Source organism: Varroa destructor, unplaced genomic scaffold (assembly GCF_002443255.2).
Source record: "Varroa destructor unplaced genomic scaffold, Vdes_3.0 BEIS01000003.1, whole genome shotgun sequence".
NCBI classification, from domain to species: Eukaryota; Metazoa; Arthropoda; class Arachnida; order Mesostigmata; family Varroidae; genus Varroa; species Varroa destructor.
Genome location: NW_019211456.1, coordinates 34,261,909 through 34,282,332, shown reverse-complemented (window position 1 = coordinate 34,282,332; position 20,424 = coordinate 34,261,909). Strand labels below are relative to the sequence as shown.

Genomic DNA, 20,424 nt, shown 5'->3' with positions numbered 1-20,424 from the left:
ATACCAGCGCAGAGGATAATCCCATAGCGAACTGGTTGCTGAAACAGTTCTAGGGTTCCGACATTAACGGCATCCCGTTTAACAACACAACCCAAATTAAAGCCATTAATAATCAATCAACTAAAGATTTTATGAAGTACGAGGAATCGACAAACCTTTCTCCTGCTTAAAGAAATTTCACTTGATCAGGTTATGAGTGAATACTTTGAACTTGATCGGAACTTGAGCCCTCTCACAATCTGAAAATATTCGCAGACAAGCAACTTTCGTGCACCATTGGTGGTTTGTCGAACATTTGTGAATGTTGCGAGTTCGTTCATTTACTGCAGCAGGCGTGCTCAGCGCTACCTTCGATCCTGGTCAGTTTTACCAGAATTTCTCTGACATTCTATAGCAGTCCTGGTTTTTGAAAATTTTGTGCGCTTGACTACACAAAAAGCACTAGCAACATTGCTTCGGGAAAAATTTGCACGGTGGAAGCTGCGAACCTCTAAGATTTACGTGATGAAAGCGCGTTAATACTAATAAAGGTGAAACTATTAAAAATGTGTAGTTTTTTCTTGCGTAAAAAAGACGCTTTCAGCTTATTTTTATGTCCACTCTATTAGTTTATTACAGGCGTTCATTGTAACTTTTACAGCTCGGGTTTGTATTGAAGATAACCAATACTATTACGTTTTAAAAGTTCATCTATAAGTGTCTATATAAATCTACGAGTCCGTCTAATATGTCCAATTCATATCTTAGGATACATATACTTGAAGTAATAAAAAACAGCTAATGCCAATGAGATATTCAATCGAAGACTTTAGTTGGGTTAAGTATATTGTTGGGATCCAAAGCAAATTTAATAGCCTTCATGGCTGAAACGCAATCTTCTCCGTGTTCCTTTAGTAGAAGCTTCTTCTTTCCTGTAAGCAATAATCGAGTATACGGACCTAACACGTTATCAACTAGTTCGGTACTTGATTAGCGTTCAGGCGAGCCAGTAATATTTTCATTTCTTTTGTTATGACTATCAAGATATTTTCACTTTAAAAATAGGCGTTAACAATTGCGAAAGTACTGACAGCCACAAAACATTACAATACCTATTAATAGGTTATATACATTATACAAGAAATAGTCATTCGCTTGTTTGAGTTTTAGTAGAAATCTTACTTTGTGCGGTGCAATAAATAGCGACTCCTTGGATGGTGGTACAATTTAATTTAAAAAATGATTTTAAAAACATACATCAGGTATTCCATCGGCGATTGCCATCAATTGCATGAGCCTTTTTGCGTTTTCGCTTGTATGCATATTTCCACCCAACTATCAAAAAATGTACGAATTCGTATGATAAAAGACAGTTTTTTTATAAATCAGAATCATAGAAACTATCTGGTTCCATACCTAGACCAATGCCATGCTCCCCGGTGCAAGTTCCGTTTAGCTCAATTGCTTTGAGTGCCATTTTTTCGCCAACAGCGTGGACTTTTGCGAACGACGACGGATCATTTGGGTCGAAAAGAAGCATTGTGTGAAAATTGCCATCACCTTAAAACCATTGAACAGTGGAATATATTCGATGAAAGTAGCTAAAATAATCAATCGACTTACTTGGATAGTTATATATTTTAGAGCTAGATCGTTTTTTCAAACAAACGATCGATGGGTTAAGAATTTCCCGTATACGTGATAGACGAGTATATAAATAATCTTGAGATCCTCTACAGTAAATCCTCTGGCGTTAGGTAATTTTCTATTTTATGAGAAATCTCAAGTGACCAGTGAAAATTTTAGGACAGTTCAGTTTTAGTTATGCACAAACTGCTCCCAAAATGTCTTTTAGATAACCACATAAAATGCGGTATTTTATTTTTCAGAAACTGAAACTACTTTACGTTAGACTAACTTGGCTCCAAAGAAAAACATTTTCACGCTAAATATGACAATAATAAACAGTTCAGGAACAGCCTTTTTGTATTCAGTGTATACATTCACTAGAAGAATTTCTTAAATTCTGTAGCTCGAAATCTGAAAGAAAAAACATGTGAAATACCACTTTAAAATTTAATTGGTCACAGCGCTAACAAGCAGTTCCGTAAAAGCATGTCTGATACATATCCTGGATGCCTTTTACTCGATTGTTATATAGTACGCACACTATGGACCAAAGAATATGAAACGATATTTGGTATGCCACCTTATGTAGGGCAATACAGACCAACATGTCCTACTACGGTTCCGAAAATGCCTGTTTCTTCAATATCCTTCTTAGTGGACTCAAGCAACTCGGGCAGATATGAGATTGGTACGCAGACGTCGGTTGTGTAGCATTTTGTATTAGGCGCCATTGCACATGTTGCGTAGAATACAGCATGACGCGCTTTCCACAGATGAGCTCGTTCCTCAGGACTCTGAAACGGTATCGAAGAACAAGAAAAAAACAGTAGCAACTACTCAACAAGACTGAACTATACCTCATTATGATAAGTGATACACCCCCTCTATTTGTTTAGAGACGTACAGTAATTATACCTTGGACGAACGCATCAGTGCACAGAAGACTCGAATAAATTTCATGGGATTTTCTCATAAAATCTGCTTACGCACCTCAGCCCACCTAAACTCTGTTCCTCCATTGTCATCGCAAACGGATTTCGCTGTGTCAATCTGTTCCCGAACCCCAGTTTCGCTGCCGTCGAATTCAAGGAGCAGCGTTGACTTATCTGCCAGTGATGTCCTGGAATATGCATTACAAGCCTGTAACGATTCGCAAAATTAAGTCATTAAAATATCTATCGGTATGTGAATATCATATGTGTATGTTATATTACAGAAACAGTATGCGTACCTAACGATCTCATACATAATCTAAGCAATGCGTAAATAGATTAGCTTTTGTTCGTAATCTTCGATGTGCAGTAAATGAGTGAATGGAATCCAAGGGAACTCGCTTGTCATCAGCTAATGAACACGTATCCATTGTTATATTCATTGGTGACATCGGAAAATATATTATTACAGTAGAAATTTAACTGCAACAAACTTTGACCGTGAGTTCATCCATGAATTCGATCCGCGCAATCGGTACGGCGTTCTGGAGGATCCCAACGACTGCATCGGTGGCGCTGCGCGCTGACTCGAACTGCACAACAGCGCTTACCTGCTTTTCGGGTATCGCATGTAGTCGAAGGGTTGCCTCCGTTATAATACCTTCGATAAAAGCCAAGACATTACTTCAAAACGACAACCACGAGTTCAGGAACTATCTACCGTAATGTCACTGGACAACGAAGATGTTGGCTAAAAATTAGGTATACATGTGCGCGGATTTCGAGAGGGTACACATGTATATTTTGGTATCTAAGCAAAAACGAAAATAACTTTTAAACGTTTATATGATGAAGTATCACTTTGTGTCCTACATAACTTTACGAAAACTACAAATTTACTCGAAACGTATCGCAACTACTGTTTCCAGCATTTAGTTAAGAGGTTTTGCGTACAAACCAAGAGTGCCTTCAGATCCCACAAAAAGATTGGTGAGATTGTAGCCCGCCGCACTTTTCCTAGCTCGGCCTTTGATGCCAGCTGTTTTGATTATTCGCCCATCGGCCAGTACTACCTCAAGGTTCAAAACGTTCTCACGCATAGTACCATAGCGGACAGCATTGGTGCCTAAATAGAGTCGGAAGAGGTATTTAGAGAGATTTGAAGACATTTTCATGTGAGAGACTACCGTATGCCTGGCAATTTGCTATGCTATGTAAAAGGTTAGCTGTCGAGCGACTTTTACGAAGGAGAGCAAACTCAGACTATCTCTTTATTTTTCTACTGACATACTGGTCAAGCTTCAGTTGAATAACTGTTATTTCGTTAGTTTCGTTAAAAAGAGACTGTTTTTGCAGTAATGAAACTGCAGCCATACTTAATGCACGTCATTGTAGAGACTTGCACGTACCGGATGCACTTGTCGAACACATCCCGCCGAGTGATGCGTCAGCGCCTGGATCGACTGGAAACCAAAGGCCCTGATCTCGGAGAAAGAAATTTAGGGCCCGCCACGTTACAGCTGCTTCAACGGTGCAATCGAAGTCTTCTGGACTCACTCTTAATCAACAGTAAAAACATTATATGTATATATAGTAGAACCTGAAGTAATGCGGAGCTAAATATTTTTTTGGACCTTAATAAATTAGATTTGGAAGTGTCTTATCTAATATGCTATCGAGAGGCTTTAAGGAATCGTCATCAATGGAGCGACAAATGTTGCTTTCAGTGTACCTTCTGTCGAAAAATCATATCGGTGCATGTTGCATCTGTGCTATTACGTAATTAAAGTTCAAACCACGCTGTCCTCAGCTTTATAGCATGAATGAATAGACGCAAACCTAATTCTTGCACTTGTTGGGATGATAACAAAAAATATGGGAACCTTATTGCAAAAGGTTGGAACAGCTGTGTTACCTCAGAATTTTACTGAACGATTGCATATCGACGCAAACACCCCCAGTTGGAGCTGATGACCCTCCCTCAAGGCCCGAGCCTGCCCCAAATGGGATAACTGGAACCTTATTCTTATTGCAGTATTTAAGAATAGCTGATATCTAAAATAGAAACAATGAAATTGTTATAAAAGCTGCCGAGTTGTATGTCAGTTTTGCAATGATCTCACTTGCGACAATCGACTTTCTTGTTAAGCACAATTGCGCTAGTTCAATATCTCTTTATTATTCAGAGATTTAGTAATGAGTATTTCTAATTTTCAAAACTGGATAGCATTTTGCTAAGACGATTTTAAAAAGGACATTTGTTCTCGGGTGGAGATGCTTGAAACAGGATGCGAGTTGTACAGTCTGTTTAAACCTCTTGGTCCGTATTTTTTACAAGGATTTGTAACTAATCATCACAAACAAACTTTATGCATGTTATATACAAATAACATGTTAGTATTAGTCTAATATGTATACCTACTTGCAAATATGCTTTTAAGTTTGTACCTGCTCTTTATTTTGTGGATAAACGACAACCTGCGGTTCAGCTACCTCATGGGGACCCTCGTCTTTACCATGCTGGCGAAGATCATTTGGATTTGAAGTCACATTACGTTCGGAAGTGATTTTGCCTGTCAAAGGACGTACTTCATTAATCAAAGACCGTAATCATTACCATATAGATGACCATTAATAGCAAAACAATACCTGATGCCTCGGTGATGGAATGACTTGGCTTTCGATTACGAATTTATGGTATTAGCAGTACTGAGCCACAGGATATTCTATGACGTATTTCTCCTTTTTTTTTTTTAACGAGCAGTAGTTGGCCAAGCACATCGACCCTTACGTTTAAAGCATTTGTTAGGACAGTGAAAATTATATCTATCTTACCGAGTTCTCTAAGCAGCTCTGAGGTAGCTATGCGTCGTGCAGCTACTGTACCATTATTGTACAGTCCCTGTTTTTGACGTAACAGTCGAGAAGGACTCGCATAACAACCTGACAGAGGGCGTACCAGGCTGCGACCCAGATGCGAGAGCATAGCTGCCTGCATACGTTATATAAGGAAATAATTCATTTTAGCATAATCGTCACACTGGGCTCAGCTATGAGTTTGTGCACTATTCGTCTTTCTCGAAATGTTAGATTAACATTAAGTAAAAGAACAACTCTGATTCTGAGATCAAAATAGACTGCCGAACTCCGCCTAGAATCTTACAGTTAGATATGTGCGAGTTCATAAGTTAATTTCAGTATGTTTTTTAGAACTGTAGTTTTTATTTTCTTTCAGTACCGTTCTGCTTCTTAGCCTCGCCCATCATTTTCCACAAAAAAATATTAAGGAGGTTATTACACAAAACAGCTTAACTCTTATATTGTCACATTCACTAGAAACGACATTTGAAGGCTCCTTTTGAAGCTGCTGTAACAATTAGGCCCAGACGAGCTCCAGTTACCTTTATCCTTAGACGTCAAAGGACCTTGAAAGATCCTACGGAAGCACTGAACGCGATTCCACCACGGCTTTTTTTTTTTTTTACTATTGCTAGAGTATTTCGGTTATGGCAGTGATGCTTTTTCGTGACATGGATATGGTATACAATAACAGCCTATAACAATACATGTATTCGAAAAATCTAACAGGTCCTGAATTGCACTCAAGGTATTAAATTTAATGAAGTGTTGTGAAAGAACTATACCAAGTTTACTGCCTGGTTATAGAATAAATTAGAGATAAATTTATCTATCTTACAAAAATGATAGTTAATGAATAATATACAATAAATTAGAACCTAGTAAATAAGGCATTAACAAAAATTGGCTCGTACAGGAACTCAGAAACCCCGGCAGCATTCATAGAAAACCGGAATATTGTGGGGGAAAAAAAATGAAAATCTGCAAGTTTATATGTTAATGATTTTTAAGAATTCATCCCGTTAAGCATTATTGTCTAACTGTTGTTGTTTTAAATTATTCAAAATAATTGGACAAAATTGGATAATATATACTTCGAAAGACTATTATCGCTGTGACATTGCGCTCAGTGGAAGTATTATTTTCCAAAATTGATAATCTCTGCATTTCCTAAACAACAGCTACTGAATTTAAGATAAATAAAACGGTGCAAACATCGGATAAGAAAAAGCGAAACCACTCAGGGGATTTGAAAACACTTATTTACTCTACAACCTTAAATACTACTAATGAACTATGGGAGGGGGTCATGTATAAAGTTTTTGAATTCACTAAATAATTGTCTAATGGCGACATATCTCCAGAGTATAGCTTGCCCTTTTTATTTTTCAAGTGAAAAATCAGCATTTCGCAGCTTCACGAAAAATACACGACAAATCACCTACCTAATGACAGCACCTTACGAGCAAGCTGAGAGCTTTTTGTTCTATGATCTCATATGTTACAATGAACCAAACTACTGCTAATAAAATCAGTACACATTTGATTTATTTGTAGAATAAATAACTAACGATATTTTTATGTTTGGATTCCATGAATGTACCTTTCATTGAAATTCCACAGCACAACCTTCTATTTAGTACGCGCACAAAGCAGCAGCTGGATACAGCCAACTACGTTGTTTATCATCCCCCTCACCGTACACCCATCCGCTGAACTCGCACGGGCCAATGGCAGTGGTTACGGTTGATGTTTACAACGGTATCAACGACAATTCATTTACTTGCTTTTCATACTTATTATAGCCGGTTCTATATAAATAAAATATCTCTGACGTTCTGTGATCGTTTTAGACCGGATAGCCCTCCATAGCCTCGGTATTTATTTGGTAACCGTTCGAAAGCTGTTTTACTCACCCGTGTCTTGGCGGGAATCGTTAGTAGCGCGATAAAAAAGAAAAAGTGGGGGTAAGGAGGGAATGCGTGGAACACCAAATACTAGATGGCAACAGACAAATGAGTCCACAAGGACTCTCTCCACGAGGACCACACTACTTACCTGAGACCTGAAGATTTGAAGAAAAAGAGTCACGCAATGTCATCATGACATGTTTGATTCAAACCGTAGCGGGAAGTTAGCGGAAAACACCTTAGAGGCAGTTCAGAAACACTGTGTTCACAATACAGAGAATGTTAAACCTGAGCAGAAAGCTCTGCTACGTTGCAAACAGAGCAATTAATAACAGTCGTAACGGGCTTCATAATATTTATTCGAACATAGCAAGCATAAACACAGAATTAGTGGGAGCGGGTTCTTTTGATTTTTAATATTTTAGGACTAAATACAGGTTTCTTCAAAATACCCCCACTTAACTCACATACAAGTTATAAAAATGCATTATTTATTCTTGGAAATACTATTGCGCTACTCTATCTTAGCCGTAAAACGTAGAATACATCGAAATAGTAATGCATTTGCTTATAGAGAGGGTAATGTAAGCATTTGAAATATTAGAAAATTGTATATATTAGAATTTAACACCCAAGTAGCGTCTGTTAACTGACCGACCCACTGCTATATATATATATGCTTTTATGCTTGTTCTAAATAGACTGATTTGCACGTCCACAAAGGCCTTCAATGTTTCGTAGGAATGCATCCTATCATCGTAGACGAATTAATTAAAATACCAACTGTAATATACGAGTATTCCTCGAATACTTAGGAAACGCATACTCAGACCCATATCATTAGACAATCCAACTAAAGTCTTGCTTCGGCTCTTGAAAAAGTTCATCAGCGAATACACTTACCGTTCGTCGATTGCTGTGATAACAATGTACACGTAAAGCTAGAGGGGTTTATATAACGACTGACTGAAACTACAGAATCTACAATAAAATATTGAAAAACCTTTTGTATACTTTTTGGATGCGTTAAACGCCCATTACTCTAGAAATAACATGTGTATTACACTGAAGAAAAAACATACCACAGTTGAAATATTGATACTTTTAGCAGTATGTCTACCCGACTTCAAGTTTATTTCGCGTAACGTTTGCCGAAACGGCCACATGCTTTTATGCGGTTGGACGCTTTAAACATTATTGAAAAATTTTCTATGGATCTCGGTGATAACCAGTGCAGCAGCTAAATTTGAACAACTCCTCGGAACACAGTACATATTTATATCTATTTCCTTGTTTAGGTATGAATTTATTTTACAATTGCGGAGTTTTGACTATGGTATTAAGCTTGCCATAAACGGGAAGAATTATTATTCAATTGTCTTTTGAGACAAAGAAAGGCTTTTGTGCTATTTATAAATTGATAAACAATGTCAAAGGTGTCTTCATTTAGAATATATGCTAAGCCTTAAGTATTATTGTTTTAGGAATAAAAACAATATATGCATTTACTTTGAATCATAACTTTGGAATACATCGCATGAGCATGAATTAGTATAGCAGTATTCAAACAATAGAAACTGGCACGCTTGTTTGTCAAATCTCCTTTCCATCCAGTAACGACAAGCTATCTCCGGTGCAAATTGCATTAATATTAATTTACATTGTACTAACTAGCCATTTAGTACGCAAAAACGCCAGGAGTGCCATATGTTATGTGTACTAATAGCACACACTTGGTGCAGTATACTAGTGACGGAGGTCATCTTACTAGCATTTGACGGTAAGGCTGAATGGATATACGTTCAAACAATGTGATTCCAGAACTTTACGAAGGTTCACTAGAGTAACTACAAAGTTCGTCTGCTAATTCGCATTAACTAACTCAATAAATAGAAGCGAACTAGTGTAACAAATCGCTGCCTACATTCAGTAGGTAGGTGCCTTCCGAACGCAAGGCAAGCGAATACAACAGAATAAGTTTAAACATTAATACAACAGATAATTTGAACGAGGCGACCCTGTTTCTTTGTTTTTTGTCGTAAATAAAAGTTACAATATGTATTCTACTAAAACAATTTCACCGTTGCAACTAAGATCACGTACGATTTGAGTTATAATTTTAATTACAATTGATAAGTCACACGAATATAGACATGCATGCACACACATATGGCGAAACCAACTTTTCGTCGTATTTAAGTAAGCAAAAAAAGTTATATTATAATTTTTTTTATCTGGTATGGCTGAAACATATCTGCTAGCTAGTCTATACTGCTTTAATGGCAAACCACCAATCCACGCTCCTAGAAACCATGTTAGGAGTCGAGTACTTTTGTTCCGCTGTTTAGCCATCTTTATTTATCAACTTTGTGAAGGAAAAAAAAGTGAAGGAAAACAGGGAATTCGTCTAGAACAAGTTGCAAAATCATAGATCTGAATGTTCATTGAATCTGCAGCAAGATAGACGCGTAAATGTCCCGGTCCACTTAGATCTTTACCTGTTCGACAATGTTATATGAACTCGTTCAGACCCTCCAGATCAAAATCTTCTTTTGCCTAAATACTTGGTTCATGTACAGCATACACGCATGTCAGTGTTTTCCGTCCCTGACACGTTTGTAGTGTCAATTATTGTTTTGTTTAATTCATCTTACTTCTCCCCTATTTTAAAATATTGATATATTTATCTAATCTGACACAAGTGATCTCTTTTTTTCATTTCCACACACCAGATAATTTTTGGGTATATAGCTGCAGCATGTCTGTTGACTTCATTTTCACGAGAGCAAGGGCTCTCTTCCAAAGCAGTCTTTCCCTGTTCTAGAGCAATATTTAGGCTGTACTTTCTGCACCACCTTCTGAGCCTCCTGCATGTCCTACTGTGCCATGCTGACCCGGCGTAATTGGCACAATTAGGTTCTCTTTCGACATGAGGTCGTATTTCGTAACGAACACGGTAAAGCGCCGACATAAATGAGTCTGCGTCTCGAATTGGTCGAATAGCGCCCGGTGATGATAATACGCGTGAGAGAAGATTCGATAAACTCGCCGACATATTGAACCTAATTTCGCTACTGAGGATTCCTTGATTGAAACTCTGTAAAAATGGCAACGTTCAGCAGCAGAATGTAATCATATAAAGTTGGCAAAGCTAAAAAACAATGTTATAACATCTTAGTGGCCTTTCTCTATAGGAAGGTCGAAAATCTCTCAGAGCTTGCTTCAAGCAACTTAATATTAACTGGAATTTTGAAACGTGAGTTCTGACTCATTTTGAGATACCATGATAACTGCAAAGGAGTAACTGGCCAGATACAGTACAGTACAACCTTAATTGCGACGGAAGCACCAAATGAATGATACGGCGTTGTGGAACATTTGCCATAAACTTACAGGATAAACTAGGACATTATAATGGAATAATGCGATAACCTTGGACTGTGAGGTGGGTTTGCTGAAACAGAATAATGAGAATACTCAAACGGGGTAACTGTAATAACAACGAGGTAAATTGTGCATCTCGTTTGAGTTTTCCTACCAGCCTGTCTTACTAAACCCACCTCACTGTCCAACACATATATAATCAATACAAACCTGCTAGGAAAGTATTTGTTAGAGTTAAGTAGGCACGCGGCACCATCAAGGGTGTGTCTAGTGTAGTCTATAGCGGGACATTCTTTGGGCGTTTTATGGGCAGCACAAAGGAAAATCCACTGTTCTGTAGCAGTCATCTGCGAGCACGACTCGGCTGAGCATTCCGCCTTAAAATAGAAGCGAGATCATTACAGTGCATTAATCACATGTCTATTATTTGAAGATTAACAGTTAGCTCCGCCAACTATGTTACCGTTGACTAACCTTCAATTTCGTGAATAGTTTTTGAAAGCCGAGTCTATATCTTATGTTCACAGAAAAATTTTGGCTTGGGTCACAGTAACATAATGCTCTTAGTAGTCTCTATGTAAATGAGGAGTTCCCAGACACATACTTCATAAAGACGCTTTAGAGAAGTGAATATCTTGGTGACATTAATATTCATGTACTTTTCCTTAGTTTTTGTTTACGTGAATCTACTACCAGTCATCACTGACGGCTCTAACATTCGTTGTGTATGTTACTCGAGCACTAGCTAATCTCAAAGGTTATTCCATCTCTAATAGCTACGTTTAATATGTTTGGATAATATCATAACTTACATACGTACTTGTAATCTAACTGCGAGTCCATTAAGTTCCATACAGAAGTGGCGAAGATGCTCGTATTTCCATACGCCTTCATCTTGATTTTCTGGAGGTGTCAGGATAGCTTCGACCGCCGACGGATCTCTGGATCAGTCCATAATTCAAAGGAAGAATTGCTTACGTTATCTATAAATAACGTTATAATAATATATATAATATATGATTACGTTATCTATGCATAAAAAGTGCACGATATGTAACAATCTTGTAGCTGACGCAATCTCACCTTCGAATGGTCTGTTGTATTAACTGCTGTACTGCTAGTGTTGAATCCATCTCCTCGAACGGCTCATCTGGCCACCCATTGAAATCCTGTATTAAATACAACGCTTAGTAAAATAAAAAAAACCTGGCTGACAGCGGTGTTGTAAACAACATAAGGAATTACTCGGACATGGTATGGTGCATTCATCCAAAACGCTACATATAATAATCAGCATGATACCGGTGGCCTACTAATTGGATTAGCCAAGAAAGACAACGTTCCAGAGTATATAAGCCTCTTCATTAAATAAGCTACAATTAGATAAATGCACATATTTAGATATACTGTATCACGTAATTTTATAAAGCATCGATAAATTGCTAATTTCTAATTCGAAGTGGTCAACTTTAAAAATTTTTGAACGGATTTATCGTCGAAAACGAATTAGATGCCATATGGTAGATTTTTTTCCAATATAAACAAAGCATTTTCTCTTAAATATAGAATATAGCTCTAAATACTAACCATGCCGTAATAAAAGCTTAATTTCCCATTATCTCAAATAAGTGTTTCTCATACTACACACAAAAACAGACTTAAATCACGAAACCAAGCAACGTGTATGGTTATTTCCTGTAGACATTTACTGTATGATAGTTCGTTTCTAATATTGACAGCCCAATGGAGTTATCATAGCCTGAACGAACATTCGGTCTTCCTACAATTTATTTAGCCACTGGGCATATAGTGGCATTCTTTAGACGCTTATATCTTCTGAGATTTCTACAAATCATAAAGGTTACAAGTCTACGGATCTGCCGTCGGCTGTCGTCTCTTGCTTTCGACCATAAAGATCAATCTTTATTATCGATCCCGGTAACCAATTACTTCATCATCTTTGGTGTATCCATTATTATGTTCTAGGTTTAATATGAATTGACATAAAGGTATTTTATTCATATGCAATTTAGCCTTATAAATTTAGGACTGTGCCTTTATTTCAGTCACTTTTACTATTTTCACTGGAGCACAGACTCAGTAGCTGACTTCTCTAAGATGTGCAGGAAGTGCACATACCGCAGCTTTTGTGCCAGGTCGATTCCTGCGTTGATTTGTAGGAGGTACTGCTGTTTCAGCTGCAGCCATTATTAGCTTGTGTTAGCTGTATTCGAAGAGACCGATGAGATTTTCGACAAACAGCAAAATCGAGGATTTAAATGTACACCTCTATTTTTGTGCCACCAAGGACCATTCGCACATATACAAACTCAAAAGATGTATGGCCTCCCTCCTTCCCTGTACGGTGAGTGGCTCGTCTGCTAGCACGGTGGAACAGTTTGTAAACAAAGCTCCGTTTTCCGTCCCCTAAGGAATGGCTCACCTTCTTAATAAAGTAACACATCGCTCAATGAAAACAAATAATTCAAGTGGTAATTTATTGAAATTCTTGGTTCGTCGCTAAAAGCGCATTGAAACTTTAAGTTGAGCGAAATATAAAAACGCAACGTAGTTTGGCTTTGAAGATGATTATGGCCGAGCTATCTCTCTGCTATCCATGCTCGAATCAGCTGAATCTTCGAATTTGGCGCCAAACGGAGCGCTCACGATTGAAGCTCGTTTCTGATTAAATATCGGACTTTTCAGTCAACAAAACTTACCTGGTAAGTTAACAAATTACTGAAGTTTACAGTAGCCTTGGCTGTGAAGTCAATTGATCTGAGATAGTGCTTATTTTTCAGTTCCAACTTTCCTTGGCGATTCAAAAATGGCGACACCCAATAATGACTACGTATTCTTTACAACGCGAATGGATACAGTCGGCAAATTTTAATATATACTTTTTACGTTTTTTTCATTTCCTCAATAATGAGTATTCCTAAGTATGTTCGAAGTTTGTAGTTGTTTCGCTCATGATTCACTGTAGACCACTTGAATTGTACGGATCGCTTGGCCAACACCTAAAGCCGCAATATGCTTCCACAGGATTTCACCTGAAAAAGAACCAGTTTTCAGAACTTTTTTTTATGAATACTGATTAAGTGATAAAAGCGAAAACTGTTTACTTACACTATGATCGATGATGATAGGTCTGTCTTAAATGTAACGACAACTTTAGAACGCAATCGGCAGCCTTTTCGATTGAACTGAAACGACAACATTTCGAGTATTAAACTTTTTATCTATAGACACTACTGTTAATGAATTCACGTCAATAGATCACCATCATGCAGCCTTTGAGTGGTCAGCGAACTTTGAAGACATACAATGAGATTAAACTGTGCCGACTTTTGTCCCAGTGCGAAGCACTTTTGCTTGGTTCGAAGCTTTCGTGGCGCCTTCAGAAGTACGTTGTAAAGTTGGAAGAACTCCTTAAAGTACTCGAACAGCAGAATACCCAACAGCCCAGTCTTGAACGACTCGCAGAACTTCGCAGGAAAGTTGCCTACATTGTTGGTGTGGCCCAAGTAGAGAAAGTCCAACCCGAAAAGAAGTTTGTTGAGCAGTTAAAGGTTCCCCAGTATCCGAATAGTGAAGTGCGACAGAGACGTGATACGCGAGTGAATCGACAAATTCGTGACAACCTTTTAGGTAGGCGAGACAGGGATAATAACTTGGAAACAGACTCGCGCAGAAAGGAGACCAAAGACGTTGATCAAATTTTACAAGAACAGGATGCTATGCAACAACATATTGCTGAAAGTATGGTATCACTTGCACAAGATTTAAAACGGAATGCGCTGACGGCTAAACAGCTAATTGTTGCGGATACGGAGGTAGTCAGATCGAACCTCAACGCGACGACTTCGAATTATATTAAGCTCCAGAAAGAGTCTGACCGACTAGAGAAGAAGCTGAAATTTTCCTGTTCATGCCATTGTACAATGTGGCTTATGCTAGTGGTTGTATGCATTGTATTTCTACAGATGGTCGTGTTTATTCGACTTTTCCCAAAACGATATTAGTAAATTAGAAGATTACCATTTGCGCAGCAAAACCTGTTTGGTCAACGTGTTCGATGCAAAGCGGCCTAGGCGCGATCAGGAACCTTAAACCAACACCTACACTAGTGCCTGGAAATTGTATCGGAACATACTATCGAATGCTGATTCCGTACTGTGATTCTGAAATTCGATGGATTTGACGGTACAGTATCTGTGTCTGAGATTCAGTCTGCGAATTTGTAGTGTTTCTTGAAGTGACTGCATTGTGTACCCAACTACGTCCCTTTGCCAGGTAATGTAAGTTAAGCATGAAGGATATGTGCGTAAATGATTCTGTCTAATGGAACTACAATAAATGTAAATAATAACGATTGTGCTCCTATCGCAGGAAATTGAAATGAGTCGCCAGGAAAAAGACCTACCATGGATTGAAAAGTAGTAAGTTTAAGTAGTAATAGAAGTAGTAAGCCTCTATCTGCACTAATCGTATCAAGGTCACCTTAAAAAATGATTTAGTTACATCATTTGTATGAAATATGCTACAGTCATTCCATCTAGAACTTCCAAATGCACTGAACAATCTGTGTGTAACGTCTAACTTATGAATTTCGTACTTCGTTTCTTCTGGTTAACCCGAATACCATAGTCGGCCGAAAACGGTCGATGATGTAGCTTCACAGGACGAAGTTGTTTCCGTCTTAAAGAAATGTCTCACCTCGGGTGACCTGCCCCATCTTTTATTTTATGGACCGCCTGGAACCGGTAAAACGTCCACAATCCTTGCTCTCGCTAGGGATCTTTTCGGAACAGAGTTTCGCCAAAGAGTACTTGAGTTAAATGCCTCAGATGAGCGAGGTATCTCCGTTATTCGAGATAAGGTACGTCAACAAATGATCAAATACGCTTTATACTTAATTGCATAGCACCTTTATTGAGACAAAGGAGGTGTTTGGTTACTGTCCATTGCATCATTACTATGAATACATTTATGTATTCGCAGGTTGTTAATTTATCTGTGTAAAACAGTTTTAATTCAGTGTTTTCAATTGCATATTATCGGCTTTTTGACTCCATCAATAAATTATTGTTTCGATTTTCATGCTCGGTAGTGCTGTTAAGGGTTACTTCAGGCGTTATTTTACTGTACTGGACTTTCAATTCAGGTAAAAACGTTCTCTCAGATGACGGCAAATCAGGGTAAAATTCGTTACAGGATTGTCATTCTCGACGAGGCTGACTCAATGACTCGAGATGCTCAGACAGCTCTTCGGTGAGACCAACTGTGCCTTAGCGACTTCTTTAGGATGCAAAATAACGTCAGATACATTTTTATGTAGTTGATTATTCATTATAGGCCAAGTACTAAGCTTTTTTCTCGTTATCTGTACTTGATGCGACTCGTTTGTTATCACCTTTCTTTTGGGACTATTATCATCATTAGCATTACTACCTATTAACTCCCCAAAATGTGGTTGGTGCCAATTTTTGTATAGAGCTATAATTAACGTATAAATAATAATCTATTTTTATTATAGGCGTATAATGGAAAAATACACAAAAACAACACGCTTTTGTCTTATCTGTAACTACGTTACCAAAATTATACCTCCGCTCAACTCCAGATGCTCCAAATTTCGTTTCAAGCCACTGCCTACTCAGGTAATTGTACTGAGCCGTATACAAGTGCTTGCTTTTTCGTCGCGCTTTAATACCCACGGATCATACACATAATGGCCATCGCTACTTAATGTTAACAGAACGAAGACGTAGGTCACTAGTTGCTCCTCAGTTTTATTGAGTATCAAGAAGCGAGTGCCACGTACGCAATTTTTGATGAGCTACAAATATCTAAAATTTAATGACAGCATGACCATGGTGCTTTATGCGATAATATGTAGTAAATATGTTTCATATGCAAAAATAACTCATATTTGAGATGTAAGCCGCACTAGTGTACGAGTTCTTGGCCCATGTGCGTGTATTTCAACAATTTTCTTTTACTTTTGCCTTTTTTTTTAATTTCCGTAATGCTGAACTGTTGGTAAAATACACGCTTGTTTTGTCTGACTTGTCCTTAGTTATTTCCCAATACTTAAAAGCGAAATACCCAAAAATTATCGCGAAGCTACAGATTGGTGTCTAGTTTTGAATTTGCACTTCAATAGCAAAACTCCCACAAGACCTTTGTGTTGGCATAAATTATCATAGGAGAGTCTACAACAACTGTTTTATCTGGTAGCAAGGTTCTGCTTTTCACAGTAACGCGCGTGCTGTATCTAGCTTTAAATACTATTTCGTTTTTAGGTTCTGATTGATAAACTGGACACGATTTGCGCTATCGAGAGCGTTTCTTTCGCCAATAGAAAATCAGACCTTTGCTTCTTGATTGAGGTGTCCGAAGGTGATATGAGACGAGCCCTGACCCTGTTGCAGAGCGCACATCGAATCTGCCGTGACTCCACCGGTGTTACAAAAGAAGATATAGGCAAGCGTTTTTGCCTTTTGTGTAACAGTTATAAATGATGTCTGTGTTAACCTAGGCATACTACGATTCTTATATATGGGAGGTCATTACGAAAGCTAAAAGGACCAGGAAGTTGAAAAGTTGTAGATATACTGGAAGTCAGGTAGACTTCTGCAACTTTTCAACTTCTACAACCACATACGGAAACAGGCTGCGTTTGGTAGTTTAAAGTAATTACACTTAGGAAACTTGCTGAAAGACTTTGAACCGATACAATACTATTTAATTGCTAGTAACTGTGTTCTTAATTATTTGCTACATTACATTTGAAAATATTTAATTTAGACATTAAAAGCAAAATACCCCTTGATTCTTTTCGAGATGACAGCTAATATTCTAAAAGATCTTCGTCGTAGCAACAGATGTCAGTGGCAGAGTTTTAGAAGTAACCGAAGGCGAAGTGGAGTTTTTGGTTACGTAGGATTAGGAAGCTTTAATGTAGCTTTTCCTGAAAGTGTATAATTTCGAGTTTTACGCCCAGTACTTAAACCGTTATGTAACTACTTCTATTGAGTGTTGGTATGATTACAGCAATATAACGTCAGTATCGTCTAGTTTGTACCCCAAGCATGTCATTAGTAGTTACGTAACTTTCTACGAATTTCTTTATAGGGTCCATTGCTGGTGTGATACCGGATCAGATTGTGCGAGACCTCTATTCGGAGCCGGTACTCGATAGGCTCACCAAAAAGGTTCGGGAGTTTATTAGAGAAGGTTACTCAGGGGATCAACTACTCACGCAGCTGCTCCAGGTTGTTATTGAAGATGACGCCATAACCGACATTAATAAGGCTAAGCTTCTTGAAAAAATTGCGGTAAGTCGTCATCTCTAATTTGTTTCTAGCACCCGTTTTCTATTTGTTCTGTCTGCATTTTGCCTCAACAGAAAGTAAATCAATAAATATTCTATAACTGAACAAAGACATAACTGCTTTTTTTGGCAGCATTTAATCGCTCTGGTTTAGATAAATAAAACCTAACCAAATCGATTTATCTTTATGCGGCTTAGTAAATGGCAATTTATTTATTTATTGGCCTTATTTATCAGGTAGTCGAATATCGTTTGAAGGACGGCGCTTCTGAGCTTATCCAACTACAGGATCTCGGTGCAACCATAGTGGAAATGACGCGAAAATAACCGAAGAAGCTTCGTTTAATAGTACTATTTTATGACTGGTAGTTTGCCATGTATTTTGATAGGCTTTGCAGAAATACGTTACGAACAAACTGCGCATTAACAAAACAATGTAAATACACACATTGATTTCAATGAAGATTATAGAAATAATGATGCCTACACGAATAATACATATAATAAATTGGAATAGAAGTTTTGGTGTCTATATAATTTGCACTTTTCAAATCCTAGATGAGTGTAGGTGTTTTGATTGTGTTTCATTATCAGCATGCTACTTGCCGAGACATATGTCGTTAAAAATTTGGCACTAAATGTTCAGTGACCCCAGAAAACTTTAGGCAGTTTCCTATATTTACTGCGATCAACAGGATTTAATGTGGGTGAAGTGAGAGTCATAGTTCGTTAAGGTATCTTACCAGTGAGTTTTCCGGTGCACAAAGGCTTGATATAGTGCATGATATTCCTGATTACTGCTGATAAGTTTTAATTGGCTAATTCCTGAGTATAACATGGATTAAGGGTACTGATTTAAAAACAATTTGATTCGAAGTCGCGCTTAAGCAGTAATTGCAAACAAAATGCAATATTTTAAATAATAGTCCATAGTATATGTTGCGTAATATCCTAATGACCATAATTGTGTTTTTTATCAAATTGGCGTAAACAAATTCAGTGAACACTTGGGATGCCAAAGATGGCATGTCGCATTTTATTTCGTAAGCAGCAAAAACGAAGCTTTCAAGCGACGCACTGGTGAGTGACAGTTGTCCTGGATTGAGTACTAACTGCATAATCTTACCAATACTTGATTCCATCCTTCATTCACTACTTTCGGTTCGCAACGTATACTATCTTTGGTGATAAGTCACGAAGGTATTTGTGCGAAGCGTACAAGGTTTAATTAAAGAGAACTCTAAAAGTTAGAACAGATTTTAAAAGTTCCAATCGTTTGTGGAACGCTGCAATAGATAAACTTTCAATTTTTCAAAATATTTCGAAGATGTCATCCAAAAATTGCAACTTCGGGTATATACTTGTAATAATAATTGGTGTTTTCCAGAATAGTTTTAGATGCCACCAGCCATTCCTTTAACTTTATGGATCCACATGCATTAGCTGAGTCGAACTGTAAAACGTATGGTTTCAGTAAAAGGTTCTTATTTTACAAAGAAGAATAAATTACACCACCGAAATAGCAAGAATTGTTTGATAATGAAAGCGCCATCAGATTGAAATTGGAACTTTTCAAGACAGATTAAATTCTACTTCTAATCGATTTAACAAAATATTTACCGACAATAACGGATTATGCCATATTGACTAAATGCCAAAGAAACTACTAATCCCTGCATCCTGATTGCACTTTGATGCCTTTATCTCATGAGTAGCTTGTCTGTATCATACCGACGCTCCGATGTTACATTATTCGCAAAAATTAGCTAATTGCACAGAGTCCCGATGTATTGAGCTATTCTATCTGTCGATGCTAAACGTAACTACTTGTTCTTACGTAAAAAAAATATCAAAAAGTAGTAATGTATCCACAAATTAGATGTAATTCATGTGTTACCAGCCGCTGCTTAAAGTGCCGAACTCCATATCTCTGACGCCGAGACTGAACTTTGTGAAGTTCCAAAATTGGGTCTGGTTAGTAAACGTTAAAAAAATATTGCCAGGCCACAATGGGCAAATGAACGGCGATTTTCACCTACTTGGCCCAGGCTTAGGGCAAGCGCTGTATGGCAAAGGTGACAAAGCAACGGGGCCAAGCAGGAATCTGGTACGTTTTTGATCGCACAGATCGGCACACCCACATCGTAACGAGTCGTGCTACAGATCCTGACCGTTTCGAACGCGTGGCGATGGTCTAAACAGTTTCGTCAAACTCGATACTGTATAATCGGAGAAGTCTCCTTTAAAAAGCAGTATAAGAATCATTTTCTCAGAAGACAGGGCCTTAATGTTAAATGTCACACTAGATACATGAGAAGCGATGTCGGGTAGAGGATATTGATCTCACGGTGCCAGAATTTACTTTTCCATAATTCCATAGTATTTAGCCTTC

The 20,424-nt window shown here is 37.9% G+C and overlaps 4 protein-coding genes across 12 annotated transcripts; 2 read left to right on the top strand and 2 right to left on the bottom strand.

Moving 5' to 3' along the window:
• Nucleotides 1-584: 584 nt before the first annotated feature.
• On the bottom strand, nt 585-7,620 carry LOC111246821 (D-lactate dehydrogenase, mitochondrial-like). Of its 5 annotated transcripts, none has more exons than XM_022797051.2 (11): nt 7,458-7,613; nt 5,376-5,532; nt 4,989-5,113; nt 4,456-4,595; nt 3,950-4,098; nt 3,499-3,666; nt 3,035-3,201; nt 2,599-2,748; nt 2,210-2,402; nt 1,396-1,539; nt 585-911 (listed from the first exon to the last, which is right to left on the bottom strand). In XM_022797051.2, exons 2-11 carry the CDS (start codon nt 5,524-5,526, stop codon nt 796-798), a joined length of 1,503 nt encoding a protein of 500 aa, XP_022652786.1. In that variant the 5' UTR covers nt 5,527-5,532; nt 7,458-7,613; the 3' UTR covers nt 585-795. The 5 variants fall into 5 exon arrangements, with proteins under 5 accessions (XP_022652786.1, XP_022652787.1, XP_022652788.1 ...); XM_022797052.2 differs by lacking the exon at nt 7,458-7,613 and adding an exon at nt 7,003-7,240; XM_022797053.2 differs by lacking the exon at nt 7,458-7,613 and adding an exon at nt 5,942-6,203.
• Nucleotides 7,621-8,396: 776 nt separating this feature from the next.
• Mob4 (MOB kinase activator 4) lies at nt 8,397-13,547 on the bottom strand. 3 transcript variants are annotated; one of them, XM_022797059.2, is made up of 5 exons: nt 13,414-13,547; nt 11,777-11,862; nt 11,514-11,634; nt 10,904-11,070; nt 8,397-10,406 (listed from the first exon to the last, which is right to left on the bottom strand). In XM_022797059.2, exons 2-5 carry the CDS (start codon nt 11,824-11,826, stop codon nt 10,142-10,144), a joined length of 603 nt encoding a protein of 200 aa, XP_022652794.1. In that variant the 5' UTR covers nt 11,827-11,862; nt 13,414-13,547; the 3' UTR covers nt 8,397-10,141. The 3 variants fall into 3 exon arrangements, with proteins under 3 accessions (XP_022652794.1, XP_022652793.1, XP_086841655.1); XM_022797058.2 differs by lacking the exon at nt 13,414-13,547 and adding an exon at nt 12,833-13,056; XM_086985529.1 differs by lacking the exon at nt 13,414-13,547 and adding an exon at nt 12,281-12,302.
• Nucleotides 13,228-18,569, top strand: LOC111246822 (replication factor C subunit 4-like). Of its 3 annotated transcripts, none has more exons than XM_022797056.2 (8): nt 13,228-13,416; nt 15,086-15,135; nt 15,344-15,575; nt 15,861-15,967; nt 16,233-16,356; nt 17,002-17,182; nt 17,834-18,036; nt 18,270-18,569. In XM_022797056.2, the coding sequence occupies exons 2-8, from the start codon at nt 15,095-15,097 to the stop codon at nt 18,357-18,359; spliced, it is 978 nt and encodes a 325-aa protein (XP_022652791.1). In that variant the 5' UTR covers nt 13,228-13,416; nt 15,086-15,094; the 3' UTR covers nt 18,360-18,569. The 3 variants fall into 3 exon arrangements, with proteins under 3 accessions (XP_022652791.1, XP_086841654.1, XP_022652790.1); XM_086985528.1 differs by lacking the exon at nt 13,228-13,416 and adding an exon at nt 14,770-14,994; XM_022797055.2 differs by lacking the exon at nt 13,228-13,416 and adding an exon at nt 14,771-14,989.
• On the top strand, nt 13,746-14,718 carry Use1 (Vesicle transport protein Use1). Its single transcript, XM_022797057.2, has one exon. The coding sequence runs from the start codon at nt 13,981-13,983 to the stop codon at nt 14,716-14,718; it is 738 nt and encodes a 245-aa protein (XP_022652792.1). The 5' UTR covers nt 13,746-13,980.
• Nucleotides 18,570-20,424: the final 1,855 nt, after the last annotated feature.

Coding starts and splice junctions, on each gene's coding strand:
- LOC111246821 (XM_022797051.2), bottom strand. CDS start 5,526: ATGCTCTCGCATCTGGGTCGCAGCCTGGTACGCCCTCTGTCAGGTTGT. Junction 3,202..3,498: donor GGGATCTGAAGGCACTCTTG/GTTTGTACGCAA, acceptor CTTTTATCGAAG/GTATTATAACGGAGGCAACC. Junction 912..1,395: donor GGAGCATGGCATTGGTCTAG/GTATGGAACCAG, acceptor TATTGCTTACAG/GAAAGAAGAAGCTTCTACTA.
- Mob4 (XM_022797058.2), bottom strand. CDS start 12,901: ATGGCTGCAGCTGAAACAGCAGTACCTCCTACAAATCAACGCAGGAAT. Junction 11,863..12,832: donor GACCTGGCACAAAAGCTGCG/GTATGTGCACTT, acceptor TATTTAATACAG/GATTTCAATGGGTGGCCAGA. Junction 11,635..11,776: donor ATACAACAGACCATTCGAAG/GTGAGATTGCGT, acceptor GGACTGATCCAG/AGATCCGTCGGCGGTCGAAG.
- Use1 (XM_022797057.2), top strand. CDS start 13,981: ATGCAGCCTTTGAGTGGTCAGCGAACTTTGAAGACATACAATGAGATT.
- LOC111246822 (XM_022797056.2), top strand. CDS start 15,095: ATGAGTCGCCAGGAAAAAGACCTACCATGGATTGAAAAGTA. Junction 15,968..16,232: donor GATGCTCAGACAGCTCTTCG/GTGAGACCAACT, acceptor TTTTTATTATAG/GCGTATAATGGAAAAATACA. Junction 16,357..17,001: donor TCAAGCCACTGCCTACTCAG/GTAATTGTACTG, acceptor TTTCGTTTTTAG/GTTCTGATTGATAAACTGGA.